Source organism: Aotus nancymaae, unplaced genomic scaffold, assembly GCF_030222135.1.
Source record: "Aotus nancymaae isolate 86718 unplaced genomic scaffold, 86718_ANA_hifiasm-v0.15.2.pri h1tg000028l, whole genome shotgun sequence".
Lineage (NCBI taxonomy): Eukaryota > Metazoa > Chordata > Mammalia > Primates > Aotidae > Aotus > Aotus nancymaae.
The window spans coordinates 9,274,733-9,295,031 of NW_026988441.1; the positions used below are offsets into that span (position 1 = coordinate 9,274,733).

The following is a 20,299-nucleotide window of genomic DNA, read 5'->3' on the forward strand; positions in this document are numbered from 1 at the left end:
TTTGTTTCTACCTATGTCTCTGTCCTCTGGATATAGGCAAGCACCAGAAGGGTGTAGCAGGCCTGAGGTCAGTGTACACACAGTGAGATGTGTGGCCTGCTCTGAGCTATGAAAGGCACATCCTAAGGCCAGGCTTGGTGGCTCATGCCTGTAATCCCAGCACTTTGGGAGGCCAAGGCCGGCGGATCACGAAGTCGAGAGATGGAGACCATCCTGGCAAACATGGTGAAACCTTGTCTCTACTAAGAATACAAAAATCAGCTGGGCATGGTGGCACATGCTTGTAGTCCCAGCTGCTCAGAAGGCTGAGGCAGGAGAATCGCTTGAACCCGGGAGGCAGAAGTTGCAGTGAGTCGAGATTGCGCCACTGCATTCCAACCTGGCAACAGAGCAAGACTCCATATCAAAAAAAGACAAGGAAGGGAGGGAGGCAGAGAGAGAGGGCCTGAGAGCATTGTGGCAGAGCTGGGACCCTGCAGCAGTGAGAGGCCTGATATATAGAAGGCAATGGGTTGTGGGTTATAAAGGTGTATATTTACTACGTCTAATTGCAGAATATCTGTAGGGTGGATATTAGAGCTATCCCATTTTATAGATAAGATCTTTGAGGCCAAGAGAGGATAAGCAACTTGCTCACAGTCACGCAGTTAGGAAACAATGGTACTATTTCCAGCGCAGGGAGCCAGGTCCTCACGAACAGTCTTACCTCTTGGGTAGCAAGATGGAGCTCCAGTATCCTAACTTTATAGAAAGTTGGGGCAATGGTGCTGTCACAGGAGGTCACCCGGGGTTTGGTTTTGATACAGGAAGCAGCACAGCCCTGGAGTCACAGTCTGGGTGCCGATCCTGCCTGCCTTCCCCAGTTGTTGACTTGTACTTATTGAGAAATAGAACTTGGTTTCCCCACCTTGCAGGCTGGCACCAAAGATTCCAGTCCTGGTGGCTCCGCTCAGCTTGTCTGAATTTCCTTCCTCACCTCCTGCCCCACAGGCTTTCTATTGCTCCCGCCTTCAGAGGGTGAAACAAAAGCAGAGGCAGCAGGAATAGCCCTTGGCAAACTGGCCCAGCGTTGCCCACACACCAGCACCAGGCAGGGTCCTAATTGTAACTCATGTGCGTGTCAGGTGACCCTAGGATGCAGGTACTATCTGTTCGTATACCTTGCAGAGATCACATGTAACATGGCCACTTGGGGACTCAGGCAGGAGGGACAGTGGCAGCGGGTGTCCCGTTTTCTTGTAGCAACACATGGATAAATTGGAGCAAAGCCACCACAGACCCCCACCCCACCAGGCAGCCTGCCTTGGTCATTTCCTTTTGTGACATGGCCAAGAAGATGCTTCTACCCAAGAAAGAAAAAAAGCTACTGTTTTTATACTTTATTTACAAGGGCGGTGTCCTAAGGTATGTCCCCACCCCATGAGAATCCACAAGGTCGGGGGAAGGTGAGGAGGGCAGTAAGGCCACATGCTTGAGGCTGAGTTCAGCTTTGGGGCACATACGTCCAGGGAAAATGCTCAGAAACACCCACACGGTAAGTTTGCGTATGTGTAAGGGGAGGATTTAGGGGTGAGGGTCTTGTGGGTGTATGTACAGGTGGTCCAGCCACAGTGAGACTGTCAGCATGCCCCCTCACTCTCCCAGGTCCCACAGGTATGTGTCCTCACTCTGCAGCCAGCACTGACCCTGGCTACTCGGTATAAGGTTTCAGCTGCAAGGCCTGCCTTGCTTCACCTGTGCTCCTATCCACACCAAATCCCCTTCTGTGGACCCAGTGCCTCTCGCATTACTGTCTCTGGCTCACCCCTCTCCTGAGAGCCCCAGACCCTTACACTCGGTGTCCTGTCCTGCGGTATCCTACAAACACTGCCAGTCTAACATTTTCAAAGAGCACACATAGTTCTCCCCACCCCGAACCCAGTCTCCCTATCTTTCCTCTCTCCACCATCCCAAACGAACAAGTGCTCTGCTGCTGTGTCCTCACGTGATCCATCATAAAATTCTCTCAACTCTACCTTTGAAACAGCTTCAAATCCGACTGCTTCATACCCTTCAGTGCCTCCATCCTGGTCCGGCCACTGTCACTTCCCACCTGCAGTCCCCCTCCTTGCTGGGCTCCAGCTTCCACCCCTGCCCCTGATAATCTGTCCCGCTACAGTGCAGACAAGAGGGCTCTGTTTAAAACAGCCCATTAGGGCCAGGCACGGTGGCTCATGCCTATAATACCAGCACTTTGGGAGGCCAAGGCAGGCAGATCACTTGAGGTCAGGAGTTTGAGACCAGCCTGGCTAACATGGGGAAACCCCATCTCTACTGAAAATACAAAAATTAGCCAGGCGTGGTGGCGGGTGCCTGTAATCCCAGATACTCAGGCTTGAACATGGGAGGTGGGGGGCTGCAGTTAGCCAGGATCGAACCACTGTACTCCACACTGGGTGACAGAATGGGCCTCCGTCACAAAAGAAAAAACATTTGGAGCCAGGCACAGTGGCTCACACCTGTAATCCCAGCACTTTGGGAGAGCCATGTGGTAGGATTGCTTGAGCCAGGAGTTCAAGACCGACCTGGGTAACAGTGAGATCCTGTCTCATTTTTAAAAAAATAAGGCCGGGTGCAGTGGCTCACACCTATAATCCCAGCACTTTGGGAGGCCAAGGCGGGTGGATCATGAGGTCAGGAGTTCGAGACCAAGCCTGGACAGCATGGTGAAACCCCGTCTCTACTAAAAAATTAGTTGGGCGTGGTGGTGTATGCCAGTAATCCTAGCTACTTGGCAGGCTGAGGAGGAGAATTTCTTGAACCCGGGAGGTGGAGGTTGCAGTGAACCAATATTGGGTTATGGCACTCCAGCCTGGGTGAAGGGGTGAGACTCTGTCTCAGAAAAAATAGTAATTAAAATAAAAGGCCAGGCACGGCGGCTCACGCCTGTAATCCTGGCGCTTTGGGAGGCCGAGGTGGGTGAATCACCTGAGGTCAGGAGTTCAAGACCAGCCTGGCCATCATGGTAAAACCCCATCTTTAAAAATAAATAAATAAATACAATAAAATATTACCTCCAAGAGACACTCCTAAGAATCTCCAGTGCATCTGAAATAAAATCCCAACTTGTGTGCCCCTTCCCACTTCTCTCTCCCCATCTGTTGGCTCTGACTTAATTCTACTCCAGCCGAGGCCGAGCACCTTCCTGCCCCAGAGCCTTCGCATATGCTGTTGCTTCAGCCTAGAATCCTGTTCTCCAGCTCTTCCCAAATTGATCTCCTTCACCTCTTTCTGGCATGGCTTAAATGTCACCTCCTTGGAGAGGGCCTCCCAGACCCCTCTAGGCCCCCTTCTCACTTCCCTTCATAACCATGCCACAGCATGTGTGGAACTTGGTGTTTTGTGTTCACGGTCTGTTTTCCCCATTCAGCTGTTATCTCCAGGAGGGCAGGGACTTTTTTTCCGTTTCCTCACCGTTTCCCCAGCGTTCTCCATACTGGGCCTGGCACGCAGTAGGCACTCAATCAATCCATGCTAACTGAACAGATATAGGGATCCGGCCCCCTAGCAGTAACTTTCTAACACTCGGCTGGCCTCATTCCTGGGCCCTGGGAGGGTCCCCGAGGACAAGGCGCGGCCGGTAGGGACCTCGACGGGGCCGGAGCCGGAGCGCAGGGCCCGGGAGACGCACTCCGGGAGGTGGTGTTGCTCCTCTCCCAGGCTGCGTTGCAGGCGGCAGTGGTGCCAGCCACGGCGGATCTCCGACTGCACCTGCGACACGGCGGGGCTCAGAGGCGGCGCCGTACCCCGCGCGGCTGCCAGAGGGCGGGGGAGGCGGTCGGGGCTCTTCCTACCTCCTTGTTGATGAAGCAGTAGAGGACGCTGACCAGGAAGCCCTGTCAGAGGAGGCGCGGTTGTGGGGGTGTTACATCTCTGGTGGGGGCAGGACTGTAACCGCCTCCGCCCCACCCCGTTTTTGTTTTTGTTTTTGTTTTTTTAAGAGTCTGAATCTGGCTCTTGTTGCCCAGGCTGCAGTGCAATGGTGTGATCTCGGCAAACTGTAACCTCCACCTCCCGGGTTCAAGTGATTCTCCCACCTCATCCTCCTGAGTAGCTGGGATTACAGGCGCCCGCCACCACGCCCGGCTAATTTTTTTTTTTTTAGTAGAGACAGCATTTCACCATATTGGTTAGGCTGGTCTCGAACCCCAATCTCGGGTGATCTGCTGCCTTGGCCTCCCGAAGTGCTGGGATTACAGGCGTGAGCCACCGTGCCTGGCCTATATGCCTATCTGTAGTGTGTTTAGTGTGTGTCTCTCCCACTGGAGGGTAGGGTTCTTGGCTGTATCCCTGTGATAAGCCTGTAAGAGTGCTTAGTATATATACATGCTCAGTAATTTTTGCTGAATTTAATGAATGAACAGCTTTGTTCAGTGAGACTGTTACTGTCCACACTTTAGAGATGAGAAAACTGAGGTCGAATTAGGTAAAGCAGGTTGGGGACTCAGGTAAGCCAAGCAAGTGCAGGGTGGGCTTTCAATTTTGGAATAAATCTTTCCTTAGTTTCTGCACGTTGGCACCTCACCTCTCCCTCCCCTCAACCCCAAGTTGAAGGCCACACAGCTGGCAAACAGCTAGAAAGTGACAGAACCTGAATTTGGTCCCAGCTGTGTCCAGCCTCGAAGCCCTCACTCTTCACTAGGAGGCAGCACTGCTGGGCCGCCAGTCTCCTGTCCCGGTCCCTGCTTCCCATAGCCAGAACAGCCCTAGCACAGTATTTTGTGTTGAATGAATAAACGGGCCGGGCACAGTGCCTCATGCCTGTAATCCCAGCACTTTGGGAGGCTGAGGCAGGTGGATCACCTGAGGTCAGGAGTTGGAGACTAGCCTGGCCAACATGGTGAAACCCGGTCTCTACTAAAAACACAAAAGTAGCCTGGCGTGGTGGCAGATGCCTGTAATCCTAGCTATCGGGAGGCTGAGGTAGGAGAATCGCTTGAACCCAGGAAGTAGAGGTTGCGGTGAGCCAAGATCGTGCCACTGCACTCCAGCCTGGGTGACAGAGCAACAAAGACTCTATCTCAAAAAAGAAAAAAAAAAAAAAAGCCAGGCGCAGTGGCTCATGCCTGTAATCCCGCACTTTTGGGAGGCTGAGGCAGGTGGATCACCTGAGGTCGGGAGTTTGAGGCCAGTCTGACCAACATGGAGAAACCCCGTCTCTACTAAAAATACAAAATTAGCCAGGCGTGGTGGTGCATGCCTGTAATCCCAGCTACTTGGGAGGTTGAGGCAGGAGAATCGCTTGAACCCCAGAGGCGGAGGTTGCAGTGAGCCGAGATCACACCATTGCACCGCAGCCTGGGCAACAAGAGCTAAACTCCATCTCAAAAAAAAAAAAAAAAAAAGAATGAATGAACGAACTAAATCCCATCTTCACACCCCATTCAGTGGCTGCATCTGAAAACGACTGCAGTTCTCGAGCCCTTCTGGGGAGGAGGCCGTGGGTGGAGGCTCTGCACCCCGCCTGAGCACCTGGAAGGAGCTGAGGAAGATCTCAAAGCCGAGCTTGGCGAAGCGCAGGGCTCCCCGGGCTTGTTCCTCAGTCACGGGAGCAAACACCACCTCGTGGACACCCAGCAGGGGCACCAGCGTTAGCGTGGAGCGAGCCAGCCTGGGGAGAGACGCGGCAGTGATCCCGCACGCAGTCCTGTTTCCCCATCTCGTACCCGGCCCCTTCCCCTCGGTCCCCACCTCACGCCCTCACCTCAGCCGGTAATCCCGGCAGCGCATTTGCCGTGTCCTCAGCTTGGACAGGAGAATGCCAAGAATGCGGATAAAAATGAGGAAATTAATCTGTGGGGAGAGATAGGGGCTGAGCCAGCCGCGATCCCGTTCTGGAGGGGCAGGAGGTGGCACCCCACTTCCCAGAATGGGGAATCCCTGAGGACAGCCTGGTGGAGGCGGGACCGATCCTACCAAGATGGTCATGAGGATGGGGGTCCGTATGATCCACCAAATGGCCTTGACTTCGTTGCGCTCCCAGCACCTGGGGAAGGCGGGGTAGAGCTAAGAGAAAAACCTCTAGACTCACCGGATCACCAAGCTCATTTGCTTGCTAGGCCCCGCCCACCGCACTTGAGAACACACACACACACACACACACACACACACACACTCACACTCCCTAGGGTCCCGCCCATTACGATCCAGGTCCCACCCCCTCCCCTTGCCGGTTGCCCTCGAACACAGCCTTTCCTAGCTCCCCATTCCTTTGGACCCCCGCCCACGTCCCCCCAGCACCGAATAGCCTTCCGACCCTGCCTACGTTTCCATCACAACCCCACCCACATCCCTCAAAGCCCCGCCCACCTCCCAGGCCCCGCCCCCTCCCCTGCAACTCACTGCGTGTTCTCGTACAGGTACCTGACGATCACCCAGGGAATGACGAAAAGCGCGGGGGCCCCTGTGCAGACCCCGACCCCGCCCCCCCACCCCGCCGCAGCTGTCAGCGCGCGTACGGGCCCCGCCAGGCCCAAGACCCGCGGAATTCCTGTCGGGGGTTGGGGAGGCAGAAGCCTACAGACGGGAGGAGACCCCCAGAAGCCAACCAGCTGGGCAGTTGGGGGAGCCGAGAGGCGCTCTGGGTTGGGCAGGGGACGGGGTCGGGGCTCACCCCAGCCGAGGAGCAGGTAGCAGCGGAAGTGGCCCTCCTCGGAGCCACCCACGAGCACCAGGAGACTGTGCAGGTAGACGCCCTCCACCAGCAGCCACGTGTAGTTGGCACCCACGCAGTACTGGGTCACGATCTGGGCCGTGCGGCAGGCAGCGAGGGCCTAGGAAGCAGCCAGACCGGTAGACGGGTAGTCAGCGCTGCCTGGGTGTCTCCCCCAACCTTGATCGCCCTCCACCCCATCTCTTGCCATTAAAGGTTCTTCCAGTCTGCGTCCCCAGTGTATGGTATCTGTGATTGGTTTCTCTCACCCTATTCCCTTTCCGTATATGGACTCCCACTATGAACCCCTTAACAATTGGTATCTGGCTGGGCGCGGTGGCTCACGTCTGTAATCACAGCACTAGGAGGCCAAGGCGGGCAGATCATCTGAAGGCAGGAGGTCGAGACCAGCCTGGCCAACATGGTGAAACCCCGTCTCTACTAAGAATACAAAAATAAGCTGACCATCGGCCGGATGCGGTGGCTCATACCTGTAACCCAGCAATTTGAGAGGCCGAGGCAGGCGGATCACCTGAGGTTAAGAGTTCAAGACCAGCCTGGCCAATATGGTGAAACCCTGTCTCTACTAAAAATATAAAAAAATTAGCTGGGTTTAAACCTCCACCTCCCCGGTTTAAACAATTCTGTCTCAGCCTCCTGAGTAGCTGGAACTACCGGTGCATACCACTATGCCCGGCTAATTTTTCTATTTTTAGTAGAAATGAGGTTTCACCATGTTGGTCAGGCTGATCTCGAACTCCTGACCTCATGATCTATCTGTCTCGGCCTCCCAAAGTGCTGGGATTACAGTCACCACGCCCGGCCCTTCTTTTTTTTTTTTTTTTTTTTGAGACAGGCTCTCAATCTTTTGCTGGATTGCACTGGCACCATCATAGCATCACAGCTCACTGCAGCCTCGACCTCCTGGACTCAAGTGAGCCTCTTTTCTCAGCCTCTCAAGTAGCTGAGACTACAGGCGCAGGCTGCCATGCCCTGCTAATTTTTGTATTTCTTTTGTAGAGATGGGGTTTAGCTATGCTGCCCAGTCTGGTCTTGAACAAGTGACCCACCCACCTCAACCTCCCAAAGTTCTGAGATTACAGGTGTGAGCCACCCCCTGGCCATGATATGGCTTCTTTTTTTGTTTTTTGAGACAGAGTCTCACACTGTTGCTAGGGCTGGAGTGAGTGCAGTGGCACAGTCTCGGCTCACTGTAACCTCCACCTCCTGAGTTCAAGCAATTCTCCTGCCTCAGCCTCCCGAGTAGCTGGGATTACAGGTATGTGCCACCATGACCAGCTAATTTTTCGTATTTTTAGTAGAGACAGGGTTTCATTATGATGGCCAGGCTGGTCTCCAACTCCTGACCTCAGATGATCCACCCACCTTGGCCTCCCAAAGTGCCGGGATTGCAGGCATGAGCCACTGCCCGGCCACGCTATGGCTTCTTAACAATCGGTATGGTCCAACTTGCAACCAGATAATTCTCGCCACGTCTGCTCCTAACCTCGCGTCTCTCCCACCCTGTCTCCTAGTAACACACTGGCACCTACCACATCCCTGCACCAGTTACTTTCTCCCATCCTGCCGTGCCTCACCTCCAGCAGGTGGATCCTCTCATTGGTGAAAAAGTCCAATGATGGGTAAGATAATGAGGGAGAGGAATGGAAAATTCCAACACGGGGTGATAGACTGGGAGATTTCAATGATGATGGAGGCTGAGCTGGGAGGGTCCCTCTCCAAATATTTCTTGGGGGGAGGGATCAAGACACATGTCGAGAGGGATCCTCCCACCTCTGATAAACTGTTGAGAGTGTAGGAGGTAGGAAATAGACTGAGAACTTACTGGTCCCACCAGGAAGTGAGATTCCCATGTGGAGGAACGGAAGGAGGATACCCACCTGGTTCCACAGTGCAGGGGCCTGGACCCCAGGGTAGGGGCCAGGTTGAGGCAGTAGACGATCTCGGCTGAGAATGGCCGCCGCTCACAGCATGAAAGACGCGAACAGGTTGATGTGGATATAGTTTCTAGTGCAATGCAGCCGCCTAGGGGATTTGGAAGGCAGTTTGGGGGCCCCTGGAGAGCTGTATTCAGCCACACGGAGCTCTATTTTATTTTATTTTTTTGAAACAGGGTCTCACTCTGTCACCCAGGCTGGAGTGCAGTGGCACAATCAGGGCTCACTGCAGCCTCAACCTCCTGGGCTCAAGCCATCCTCCCGTCTCAACACCCCGCTGTATCTGGGACCACAAGTGCGCCACCACCATGCCCAGCTAACTTTATTTTTCGTAGAGACAGAGTTTCACTATGTTGCCCAGGCTGGTCTCAAACTCCTGGGCTCAAGCGATCCTCCTGCCTTGGCCTCCCACAGTACTGGGATTACAGGCGTCAGCCACCAAGCCTGGACACACAGAAGTCCTTTAGCCACCCCCACTGTGCTCCTCGTAGAACCACCAGTGGCTGCTTGGAGCTGGTGGAAACTGATCACCCCGTCTTACTAGACAAACTGACCCACTTCTCAGTGGGTCTCTCAGTGGTCTCTGCAGCCACCACTCAGGGTTAAGGTCCCACCTGAACAAAATCAAGATGAGCAGGGCTAGCAGCAGTGCGGCGAGAGACAGGGAGTAGCCGACGGTGTACATGGCCTGCAGCCGCTCCAAGATGAGCCTTTGGTCCTGGTGGGGGCAAGAAGAGAAGAACAAGGCTTAGCTCTTCCCCCAGGTCCAGGGAGAGACTGGAAGGACCTCGGCTCTTTGTTTCTGCCCAGACACCCTATTTTCTCTTGGGGAACTGCTGACTCATATTTGAGAAGGGCTGAATCCAAGCTACTTAGCCTGACCTCAAGTGGTCCACCTGCCTTGGCCTCCCGAAGTGCTGGGATTACAGGTATGAGCCTCTGCACCCAGTCAAATTAGAACAAAAAAATTAAGTAGAAATTTAAAAGTTGAATGACTGCCTGAATTCATTCATTCCTTCCTTCCTTCCTTCCTTCCTCCCTTCCTTTCTCTTTCTCTTTCTTTCTCTCTTCCTTCCTTCCTTTCTTCCTTCCTTTCTTTCTTTCTTTTCTTTCTTTCTTTTTTTTTGAGGCAGAGTCTCACTCTATCACCCAGATGGGAGTGCAGAGATGTGATTAGGACTTATTGCAGTCTCTACTTCTCAGGCTTAAGTAATCCTCTTGCTTCACTTTTTGATTTTTTTCTACAGATGAGGTTTCACTATGTTGTGTAGACTGGTCTCGAACTCCTGGGCTCAAGCGATCCTCTTGCCTTGGCTTCCTGAAGTGCTGGGATTCCAGCTGTGAGCCATAGCACCTGGCCATCTCATTATTTTCCATCACAGAAGCCAATACCTCTTTCTCTCTCTCTTTGAAGCAATTCTGAGTTGAGTTTCTGTCACTTGCAACCTAGAGTTCTAAACAGTCCATGGGATTTCAGGCCCTGCCTTAGCTACTGCCTTTCCATCCCTCCCTGGACTCCTAACCTGAAGCCCTCACCTCTTCTTACCAGAAAGGCCTCATTCTTCTCTGGGTTCTCACATTGTGTATGATCTCTCCAAAGTCCCCACTGGCCATCACTGCCACACTGGCGGAGGACGAAACCTTCAGCCACTGTGGGGAAATAAGAGAGGGGATTAAGGCACACAGAGAGAAATACAGAAAAACAAACTGTGAGACAATAGCAGAGGGGGAGAGCCGAAGTGATGATGATGATGGTGATGATGATAAATCAACCCGTATATGGCATGTTATATATATTAATTTGATATACAAGCCCATAAAATTGATAATATCCTTAACCATTTTTTTACACTTGGGAGAATTGAGATACAAAAAGTTAAGGCCGGGCGTGGTGGCTCACGCCTGTAATCCCAGCACTTTGGGAGGTCGAGGTGGGCGGATCACAAGGTCAAGAGATTGAGACCATCCTGGCCAACATGGTGAAATCCTGTCTCTACTAAAAACACAAAAATTAGCTTGGCATGGTGGCACACGCCTGTAATCCCAGCTACTTGGGAGGCTGAGGCAGAAGAATAGCTTGAACCTGGGAGGTGGAGGTTGCAGTGAGTGGAGGTCACACCACTGCACTCCAGCCTGGCAACAAAGCAAGACTCCATCTCAAAAAAAAAAAAAAAAAAAAAAAAAAAGTTAAATAGGCCTGTAATCCCAGTGCTTTCGGAGGCTGAAGTGAGAGGATCCCTTGGAGCCAGGAATTTAAGACCAGCGTGGGTAACATGGCAAGACTCCGTCACTGCCAAAAATTTTTAAAAATTAGCTAGGTGTGTTAGCGTGTGCCTGTAGTCCCTGCTATTAGGGAGGCTGAGGCAGGAGGATCACTTGAAAACGGGAGTTCCGAGGCTGCAGTGAACGATGATCTCGACACTGCCCTCCAGCCTGGGTGACAGAGTCAGACTCTGTCTCAAAAAGAAAAAAAATACAGGTTAAATAAATAAATAGTGTGAGGCGACATTGCTAGTTAGGCTCAGATGCCCAGAGACAGACAGACTCAGGAAAAGGAGACAAAGTAAGATCCCTGTGGTGGCCAGGCGCGATTGCTCACGCCTGTAATCCCAGCACTTTGGGAAGCCGAGGCCAGTGGATCACTTGAGGTCAGAAGTTCAAGACCAGCCTGGCAACATGGTGAAACCCCGTCTCTACTGAAAATACAAAAAAAAAAAAAAAATAGCCGGGTATGGTGGCGCTGCGCCTGTAATCCTGGTTTCTCTGGAGGCTGAGGCTGGAGAATCGCTTGAACTGGGAGGTGGAGGTTTCGGTGAGCAGAGATGGCGCCACTGCACTCCAGCCTGGGCGATAGAGCGAGACTCCGTCTCTAAATAAATAAATAGAGATACGGCGACAGAGAGGCTGCATTGTGTGAGAGAGGCAGGGTTGGACAGACGGGAGAAACCCAGCCTGCCAGATAGGAGTAGGGCAAAGAGGAGCAGGAGAGGGATGCAGGTGAGCTGTGGGACTCGGATGTAGGTGTCTCGGGGCAAAGGTTAGCAGTTGTTTGTGTCTGGGGAGGGCTCCAGGCCCAGGCAGCACCTCACCGTGGCGGTACCAGGGCAGGTACCAGGGGCAGGACGCACGGGCAGTGGCGTTAGGTGCAGCATAGTCCCAGCAGACGTACATATCGAAGGACCCGTTACACGCGAGGCCTGGGGGTGGGCAAGGGGGCCAGGTGCCCAGTGGACCTACTGCGCCGTGGGCCAGTGCTTCCCGCCCGCCACACCAAGCCCGGCTCTAGCCCTGCCCACTCGGAGCGCATTCTGTCCGGGGTCGGCCACAAGCCCCTCCCACTAGCCTCAAAGCCCCGCCCCTCCTCCCGGCCCCACTCTGGGCTCCTCCCACCAAAGAAGTCCCCGCCCCAGATCTTCCCACCCGGAGGGGCTCTACCCAGTCTCCATCCCAAACCCTGTCCCCTTCAAGGTTCATTTTAGTGCAGGTCCCGCCCAAGCCTCCTCCCATTTCAAGCTTCTTCCGAGGCCTCCCCCCGGAACCGTGGTCCCGCCCCAGCTCCCACCGCGCCCAGGTCAGCCCCCGGGCCTCTCCAGCCCACAGCACCCGAGATTTCTTCTTCACCCGCCAGCCCGAGGCCCCCCTCCAAGCCCATCCCTTTCAGCTTCGGGTCCTCCCTGCGTCCCCAGCCCTCTTGGTCACACCTGAGGGCGGTTCCGCGGCTGCCAGGGTCTCCTGGCACTCCTTGCGATACCGTTCCCAGCGCTGGTATAGCTCCCCCGCCGTCTGCCTCTCAGAGCCTGTCTAGGAAAAGAAAGAAGGGAGGACCCCCCCCAGACCGACCCCGCTCCCAGGCTGCTTGGCCACGTGGGCCAGAAGCACCCCAGAGAGACTTCGAGGGGCTGTCCGGTTTCTCTCGGGAGTCTTGGGTGGTTTGAAACCAAGTTTCAAGTCTTGGGGTTGGGTGCCTGGAAGCCACCCAATGGAGTGGCTATGGGAGACTGAAAACCTTCAAGAAAATTGGGGGAGGGATGGCTGAAATTATCAGGAGGATTTATTGGGGGAAGAAAAGGGAGTGGAAACAATCATCAAAACTTGAATCTGGGCCCCGGCGCGGTGGCTCACGCCTGTAATCCCAGCACTTTGGCAGGCCGAGGCGGGTGGATCACTTGAGGCCAGGAGCTCAAGACCAGCCTGGCCAACATGGTGAAACCCCGTCTCTACTAAAAATGCAAAAATTAGCCGGGCGTGGTGGTGGTGGCGTGCTCCTGTATTCCCAACTACTCAAGAGGCGGAGGCCGGATAATCACTTGAACCCGGGAGACGGAGGTTGCAGTCAGCTGAGATGGCACCACTGCACCCTAGCCTGGGTGACAGAGTGAGACTCCGTCTCAAAAACAAAAAACAAAACAAAACCCCACAACTTGAATCTGGGCAAGTGGGGCAGTCTTGAAACTCTCTTTGTGCTGAGGTAAGCCTTTTTTTTTTTATTTCTCTGAGATAGTCTCACTCTTGTCACCCAGGCTGGAGTGCAGTGGTGTGATCTTGGCTCACTGCAACCTGTGCCTCCCGGGCTCAAGCGATTCTCTTGCCTCAGCCTCCGCAGTAGCTGGGACTACAGGTGCATGCCACTAAACCTGGCTAATTTTTTAATTTTTAGTAGAGATGGGGTTTCACCATATTGACCAGGCTGGTCTTAAACTGCTGACCTCAAGTGAACCACGTGCCTCGGCCTCCCTAGGTGCTGGGATTACAGGTGTGAGCCCTAATCAGGGAAGCCCTAAAACCATCCCCAGACCTCCCTCCAAGCCTGGAGCTCCTCTGGCTCCTCGGGTCCTCACCTCCGCCCTCCGTAGCAGCAGCCCCCACAGCAGCAGCTGCAGGGCAGGAGAGGTAGTCATCGGGAGGGTGGCGAAGGGTCTGGTTCGTGCAGGGGCGATCGGGCCTGGAGGGTCCCAGGGCAGGGTCAGCACTTCAGCCCTCTGTCCTCTGACTCCATCCCCAGCGTCACCCAGTCTCAGGGATTTACACACGCAGACTCCCAGGCAGCGCGTCCCCCCCTCACCCCCCCCACACACCCCCCCTAACCCCCACCACAACTCCCAGGCGTGATGATCTGGGGGGAGGGAGAGGCACGCTGAGTGGGTGGGACTCGGTGGTGGGCGGGGCCCCTTAAGTGATTCCCAGGCCACCCTTGACTGTTGCTCGGGCAGCGAAGGTGGAAGGGGGGTGTTTGCTGAGCGGGCGGTTGCCCTAGAGCTACGCTAGGCGGAAGCGTCAGTGTCACCGGGAGTCTGGACCTACAGACTCCTGGGAACCCAGGGACCGCCTTGGAGAGGAGAGAGTAGAAACCATCAGCCTAGCCCCCTTTTATATGGGGGACTGAAAAACTTGAAGGTTTTCAGTACCTCCTAGTGGGGTGCTTGAAACGACCATCTGAGTCCCCCCAGCCTGGTGGAGAACTTGAAATGCCTTTCCAGGTTCCCAGTCTCCAAGCCCAAAGGGTTTTGTAGCACAGATAGGAAGCTGACCTTATAAAACTTTACCCACTGGGGGCAGATAAAGCCCAAGTAAGTGAGACAGCCGTTTCCCAGCACCCAAATATTTAGGGACCGGGAGAGGTGACAGATCCAGAGTTAAGTGTGTGCAGATGCCTGGAAATCCGTCTATTTAACGCCCAACACCCACCCACCCATGCCCCCGCGACTCCACGTAGAGAAAGAAGGAAGCAGAGAGGATCTCAGCTCCAACCCCAGAAAGACACAACAGCGTCACAGACACGAGCGACAGAAATATAAAGACTGAGAGGCACAGAGACTGAGGGACAGAATGAGATCCCCAACCAGAGACCAGAGACCAACAAACAGAGAGACACAGATGTGGGCTAGAAGACAAAGAGGAGGGAGAGACGTGGAGGGAGACAGCGCGGGGGAAAGAGGTTATCTCAGCTCAGCAGAGATGAAGACACTCAGACAGAGACATCAAGAGTCAGAGATGAGCAGAGACTGTGGTGGGCACAGAGACCAGACAAAGGCAGGGCAGAGAAGCAGAGGAGGAGAGTCCCAGAGACTTGAGGGGTCAAAGGGGGCAGGAGGAATGGGCTGGGACTGGGGAGCCCTCACCTGTCCCCACTCCTGCTCCTGGTCCCTTGCTCCCGCAGCCCCTGCCACCGCTGCCTCCACTGTCTCGTCTGGGCTCTGGGAGAGGTGACTGGCGCAGGCAGCCCAGGGTGGTGGGAGGGGCGGGGCCAAGGCGGACGGGGAACGGAAGTGGGGAGCTCTGGGGCAGAGAGCCGAGCAGGGGGCAGTCATCAAGGTCATGAGGGAGGGCAGTTACTGAATTGCCCTTATCGTCCTGAGGACCCCTGTACCAAGTGTGCACAATCTCTCATGCTGTCCCACCCACAGGTACCCCCAACTCAGTCACTCATTCCCAGAGCCTCAGTCACTCAATCAAAACATGCAGTGTCACACAATCCCATAGGCTGAGCCATGGAGAGGCACAGTCACAGAATCTCACAAGCTGTTACTCACACAGCTGCACATTCAGTCACAGCCCTACAGTCCCACGGTCACACCCAGAGAGCCACAGTCCCTCACTCACAGGCAGACAGTCATCCACAGCGACACAGCCACATGCCCAGGGCCCTGGACTCCCATACACAGTCACACTCACAGTGTCCCAAGTTCCAACAACACTGCTGATCACACGCACATTCATGCAGCCACTGGGTTTCATCACAAACACTGTTGCCCTGCTAGCCTGTGGGACCTGGGAGGGCAGAGCCAGGACATCTGGGTCACCACTGGGTCCCCAGAATTATTCAGAGCAGGGGTTCAAGGAAGAATAGTCATGAAATAAATATGTGTAGTATTCAATTGTGTGGTTACTCGCAGACATATCATTTTGTTCTGTTTTTTTTTTTGAGACAGAATCTCTCTCTGTCGCTCAGGCTGGAGTGCAGTGGCACAATCTCAGCTCACTGAAACCTCCGCTTCCCGGGTTCAAGCGATTTTCCTGCATCGGGACTACAGGTGTGTGCCACCACACCCGGGTAATTTTTGTATTTTTAGTAGAGGCAGGGTTTCACCATGTTGCCCAAGCTGGTCTGGGCAACATGGTGAAACCTCCTGACCTCAGGTATCCACCTGCCTCGGCCTCCCAAAATGCTGGGATTACAGGCCACAGCCACCACACCCGGCCCATACAATCCTTTTTTAATTAAATTAATTTATTTATTTACAAGAGTGGAGTGCACTGGCACAATTATAGCTCACCACAGCCTCTACTTTCTGGGCTCAAGGGATCCGTCCACCTCAGCCTCTCCAGTAGCTGGGATTACAGGCATGAGACACTCTGCCTGGCTAATTTTTTTTGTATTTTTAGTTGACCAGGGTGGTCTCCAATTCCTGGCTTCAGATGATCTGCCTGCCTCGGCCTCCCAAAGGGCTGGGATTACAGGCATGAGCCACCATGCTCCACCCATTTTTTTTAAAAAAGTCTATATCATATAGTCTTTTTTTTTTTTTTTTTTTTTGAGATAGAGTCTTGCTCTGTCCCCAGGCTGGAGTGCAGAGGTGCGATCTTGGCTCACTGCAAAATCTGCTTCCCGGGTTCAAGTGATTCTCCTTGCCTCAGCCTCCCGAGTAGCTGGGATTACAGGCTCTTGCCACCACGCCCAGCTAATTTTTGTATTTTTTGTAGAGACAGGATTTCACCATGTTGGCCAGGATCGTCTCAATCTCTTGACCTCGTGATCCACCCTCCTTGGCCTCCCAAAGTGCTGGGATTACAGGCATGAACCACTGTGCCCAGCCATACAATCTTTTTATGACACAAGCTGAAAGTCACACACAATCATGTGACCACACCCATTAATGCTCTTACACACTCACACACTTCACAGTCACCCACAGAGTCCTCAGTCACATTCCAACAACACACATTCCCCAACTGTCATGAGGCGCACACTCTCCCACAGTCACACTGAGTGACAAGGTCACACAGACTCACAGCTCTCCCTTCGTCTCACCCTCATTCACAAGTCACATCCAGTCACATACGTGTCACATACACAACCTCACTATCCCACAACTGTGCACATGCCACACAGTCAAACTCGTCACACCCTCAATCCCACCTCCCACAGTCACGCACAGTCACACAGGTGCACACAGGGTCACACACACCATCATCTCACAATCACACACTAACCCATAGCCTCACATGGTCCCACGGTCACAGTCACCAGTGAATCACACACACTCTGCCGTCTCGACTTCCAGTCTCATCCTTTGCCCTAAATATGGGGAACATCTGTACGTGACTGGGGGTGGAGGACAGTCCCGGCTCCCAGCGCCCTCATCTCCTGTTAATACAAACTACTGATTCCTGCACATTAATCATACAATGGACATTCATAATCACGCCCTCCCCTGGGACTCTAAGTGGGACAGAGGCGAGTCTGCCCATTTTGGAGAGGAGAAATGGAGGCCCAGAGGCCCCAGGAGAGACAGGGAATGAGTGTTAGCATGAGGTCTGCAACAGAGGCTGCAGGAGAGAAGTCTAGGGAGAGGCGAGGGTCCTGGCTTCCTGGCCTCGGGCTGCCTCCCTGCTCTCTGCCCCACATCGGTGCCCTCTGGGTCCTGGGAAAGGCTCCTGTCCTGGAGTGGAGAGGGAAGGGGTCTGAGATTCCCCTGGCACCTTGAGAGAAGTTGGAGTTGGAGGTTGGGAGTCTCTCCTTAGCCCCATTGAGGGCCTGCGGTCACTCCACAGAGGAGGGCAGTGAGGGCTGGGGAGGCTGGAGAAGGGGAAGGGAGAGGGAAGCAGTGGAGAGCAAATGAGCTGGCGGCGTGAGACAGGAAGAGCTCACATGGTGGCTCACGCCTGTAATACCAGCACTTTGGGAGGCTGAGATGGGAGGATCACTTAGGCCTGGGAGTTGAAGACCAACCTGGGCAACGTAGTGAGACCCCATCTCTAAAAAAAAACTTTTCTTTTTTCAGTTTTCCAATTTTTTTTTTCTTGAGATGGAGTCTCCATCTGTCACCTGAGCTGGAGTGCAGTGACGCCATCTCAGCTCACTGCAACCTCTGCCTCCCGGGTTCAAGCAATTCTCCTGTCTCTGCCTCCCAAGTAGCTGGAACTATAGGCACCTGCCACCACACCCGGCTAATTTTTTTTGTATTTGTAGTAGAGACGGGGTTTCACCATATTGACCAGATTGATCTTGAACTCCTGACCTCGTGATCCGCCTGCCTTGGCCTCCCAAAGTGCTGGGATTACAGGCATGAGCCACTGCACCCAGTCAATTTTTTTTTTAAATTTAAATTCTGGGGGCCTGGCGTGGTGGCTCACACCTGTAATCCCAGCACTTTGGGAGGCCGAGGCGGGTGGATCACGAGGTCAAGAGATTGAGACCATCCTGGTCAACATGGTGAAACCCCGTTTCTACTAAAAATACAAAAAATTAGCTGGGCATGGTGGTGTGTGCCTGTAATCCCAGCTACTCAGGAGGCTGAGGCAGGAGAATTGCCTGAACCCAGGACACAGAGGTTGCGGTGAGCTGAGATTGCGCCATTGCACTCCAGCCTGGGTAACAATAGTGAAACTCCGTGTCAAAAAAATAATAATAAATAAATTCTGGGATACATGTGCTGAATATTCAGGTTTGTTACATAGGTATACATGTGCCATGGTGGTTTGCTGCACCTCTTAACCCATCATCTAGGTTTAAACTTTTTTCTTTTTTTTTTGAGATGGATTTTAGAACTTGTTGCCCAGGCTGGAGTACAGTGGCATGATCTTGGCTCACCACAACCTCCGCCTCCCTGGTTCAAGTGACTCTCCTGCCTCAGCCTCCCAAGTAACTGGGATCACAGGCCTTCACCACCACATCCAGCTAATTTTTTTGTATTTTCAGTAGAGACAGGGTTTCACCATGTTGCCCAGGCTGGTCTTAAACTCCTGACCTCAGCTGATCTGCCCTCCTCAGCCTCCCAAAGTGCTGGGATTACAGGTGCTCCCAGCCAAAATAGTTTTTTTTTATTTTTGAGACAGAGTCTTGTTCTGTCGCCCAGGGCTACAGTAGAGTGGCATGATCTCGGCTCACTGCAACCTCCGCCTCCCAGGTTGAAGCAATTCTCCTGCCTCAACCTCCCAAGTAGCTGGGACTACAGGCACATGCCACCATGCCCGAATAGTTTTTTTGTATTTTTAGTAGAGTCAGGGTTTCACCATGTTAGTCAGGCTAATCTCAAACTCCTGACCTCAGGTGACCCACCTGTCTCAGTCTCCCAAAATGCTGGGATTACAGGCATGAGCCACTGTGCCTGACCAAAAAACAATTTTTTTACTTAGTCAGGCATGGTGGTGGTGTGCCTGTGGTCCCAGCTACTTGGATGGCTGAGGCAGGAGGATTGCTTGAGCTCAGGAAATTGAGGCTGTAGTGAGCTGTGATGATCACGCCACTGTGCTCCACATGGGTGATAGAGTGTGAGATCCTGTCTCAAAAAAAAAAAAAAGAAAGGAAAGAAAAAATAAACCAAGAACCAAGAAAGCTAGAGTGGGAGACAGATAAATATTAGAAGAGAAAGCCCGAGAGAGAGAAAAATATAGAAGAAACAGAGAGAGAGAGAGACAGAAACAGAGAAAAACACACACAGAGACAAACAGATAACACAGATAAGAGGAGGTGGGGAGAGAAGCCAAGAAAGAGAAAACAGGGACCAAAAGCTGGAAAGAGACAGAGGCGCGGTGGCTCACGCCTGTAATCCCGGAATCCTAGGAGGCTGAAGCGGCCGATCACCTGAGGTCAGGGATTCGAGACCAGCCTGGCCAACATGGTGCAACCCTGTCTCTACTAAAATACAAAAATTAGCCGGGCATGGTGGTGCGTGCCTGTAATCCCAGCTACTTGGGAGGTTGAGGCTGGAGAATCACTTGAACCCAGGAGGTAGAGGTTGCAGTGAGCTGAGATCCTGCCACCACACTCCAGCCTGGGCAACAGAGTGAGACTCCATTCAAAAAAAAAAAAAAAAAAGAAGAAGTAAGGAGAGATTTGGAGGGAGAGGCTGAAAGATGAGCCCCAAGGAGACAGCTGACTCTTCACCCCTCCCTCACATCCCCTCTAGGAAGACACAGGGATTGAGGGTGAGTGGGTGTGGAGGACAGCATGGGGAGTCAGGGGCAGGTAGAAGCCTGGTCTTCTGCCCGCCTCAGCCCTCCTGAGGTCCTCGGTAGTCTTCCAGGGTCTGCAAAGGGGGTGGGGCTGCACAGGGTCTTCCTCTGTGACCCAGGCTGGAGCGCGGAGGCATGATCACAGCTCACTGCAGCCTTAACTCCCTACCTGGGCTCAAGCCATCCTTCCACCTCAGCCTCCTGAGTGGCTGGGACTACAGGCGCACCCCCTCCAGCTGCCATGCTCATGCCTTCTGAAAGCTTCAGGCCAAGAAGCAGCAAGCCCCATCCCAACCCTGCGCCTCCCAGACAGCTGAGTTCCACACCCCGCTCCCGTAACAGGAGACTCAGAACCAGAGAAGTCTCGTTCCCCAGCCTCTCCACACCCTCGCCGGTGCATCTCCATTTTCCTTCTCTATTCCTGTCTCCATGTTTAGCAAACCCTCTCCCCCAGCCCCTCTGCCTCTCCCATCTC

At 53.6% G+C, this 20,299-nt stretch overlaps 1 protein-coding gene across 1 annotated transcript; it reads right to left on the bottom strand.

The window, feature by feature from the left end:
• Positions 1–1,371: 1,371 nt before the first annotated feature.
• On the bottom strand, positions 1,372–14,828 carry GIPR (gastric inhibitory polypeptide receptor). Its single transcript, XM_064381148.1, is given in 14 exon segments — positions 1,372–3,750; positions 3,834–3,875; positions 5,512–5,650; positions 5,744–5,832; positions 5,956–6,025; positions 6,382–6,442; positions 6,653–6,812; positions 8,593–8,737; positions 9,264–9,367; positions 10,196–10,299; positions 11,739–11,846; positions 12,351–12,450; positions 13,488–13,591; positions 14,769–14,828. Coding segments are annotated over 13 exon segments (1,389 nt in total). The 5' UTR covers positions 13,548–13,591; positions 14,769–14,828; the 3' UTR covers positions 1,372–3,543.
• Positions 14,829–20,299: the final 5,471 nt, after the last annotated feature.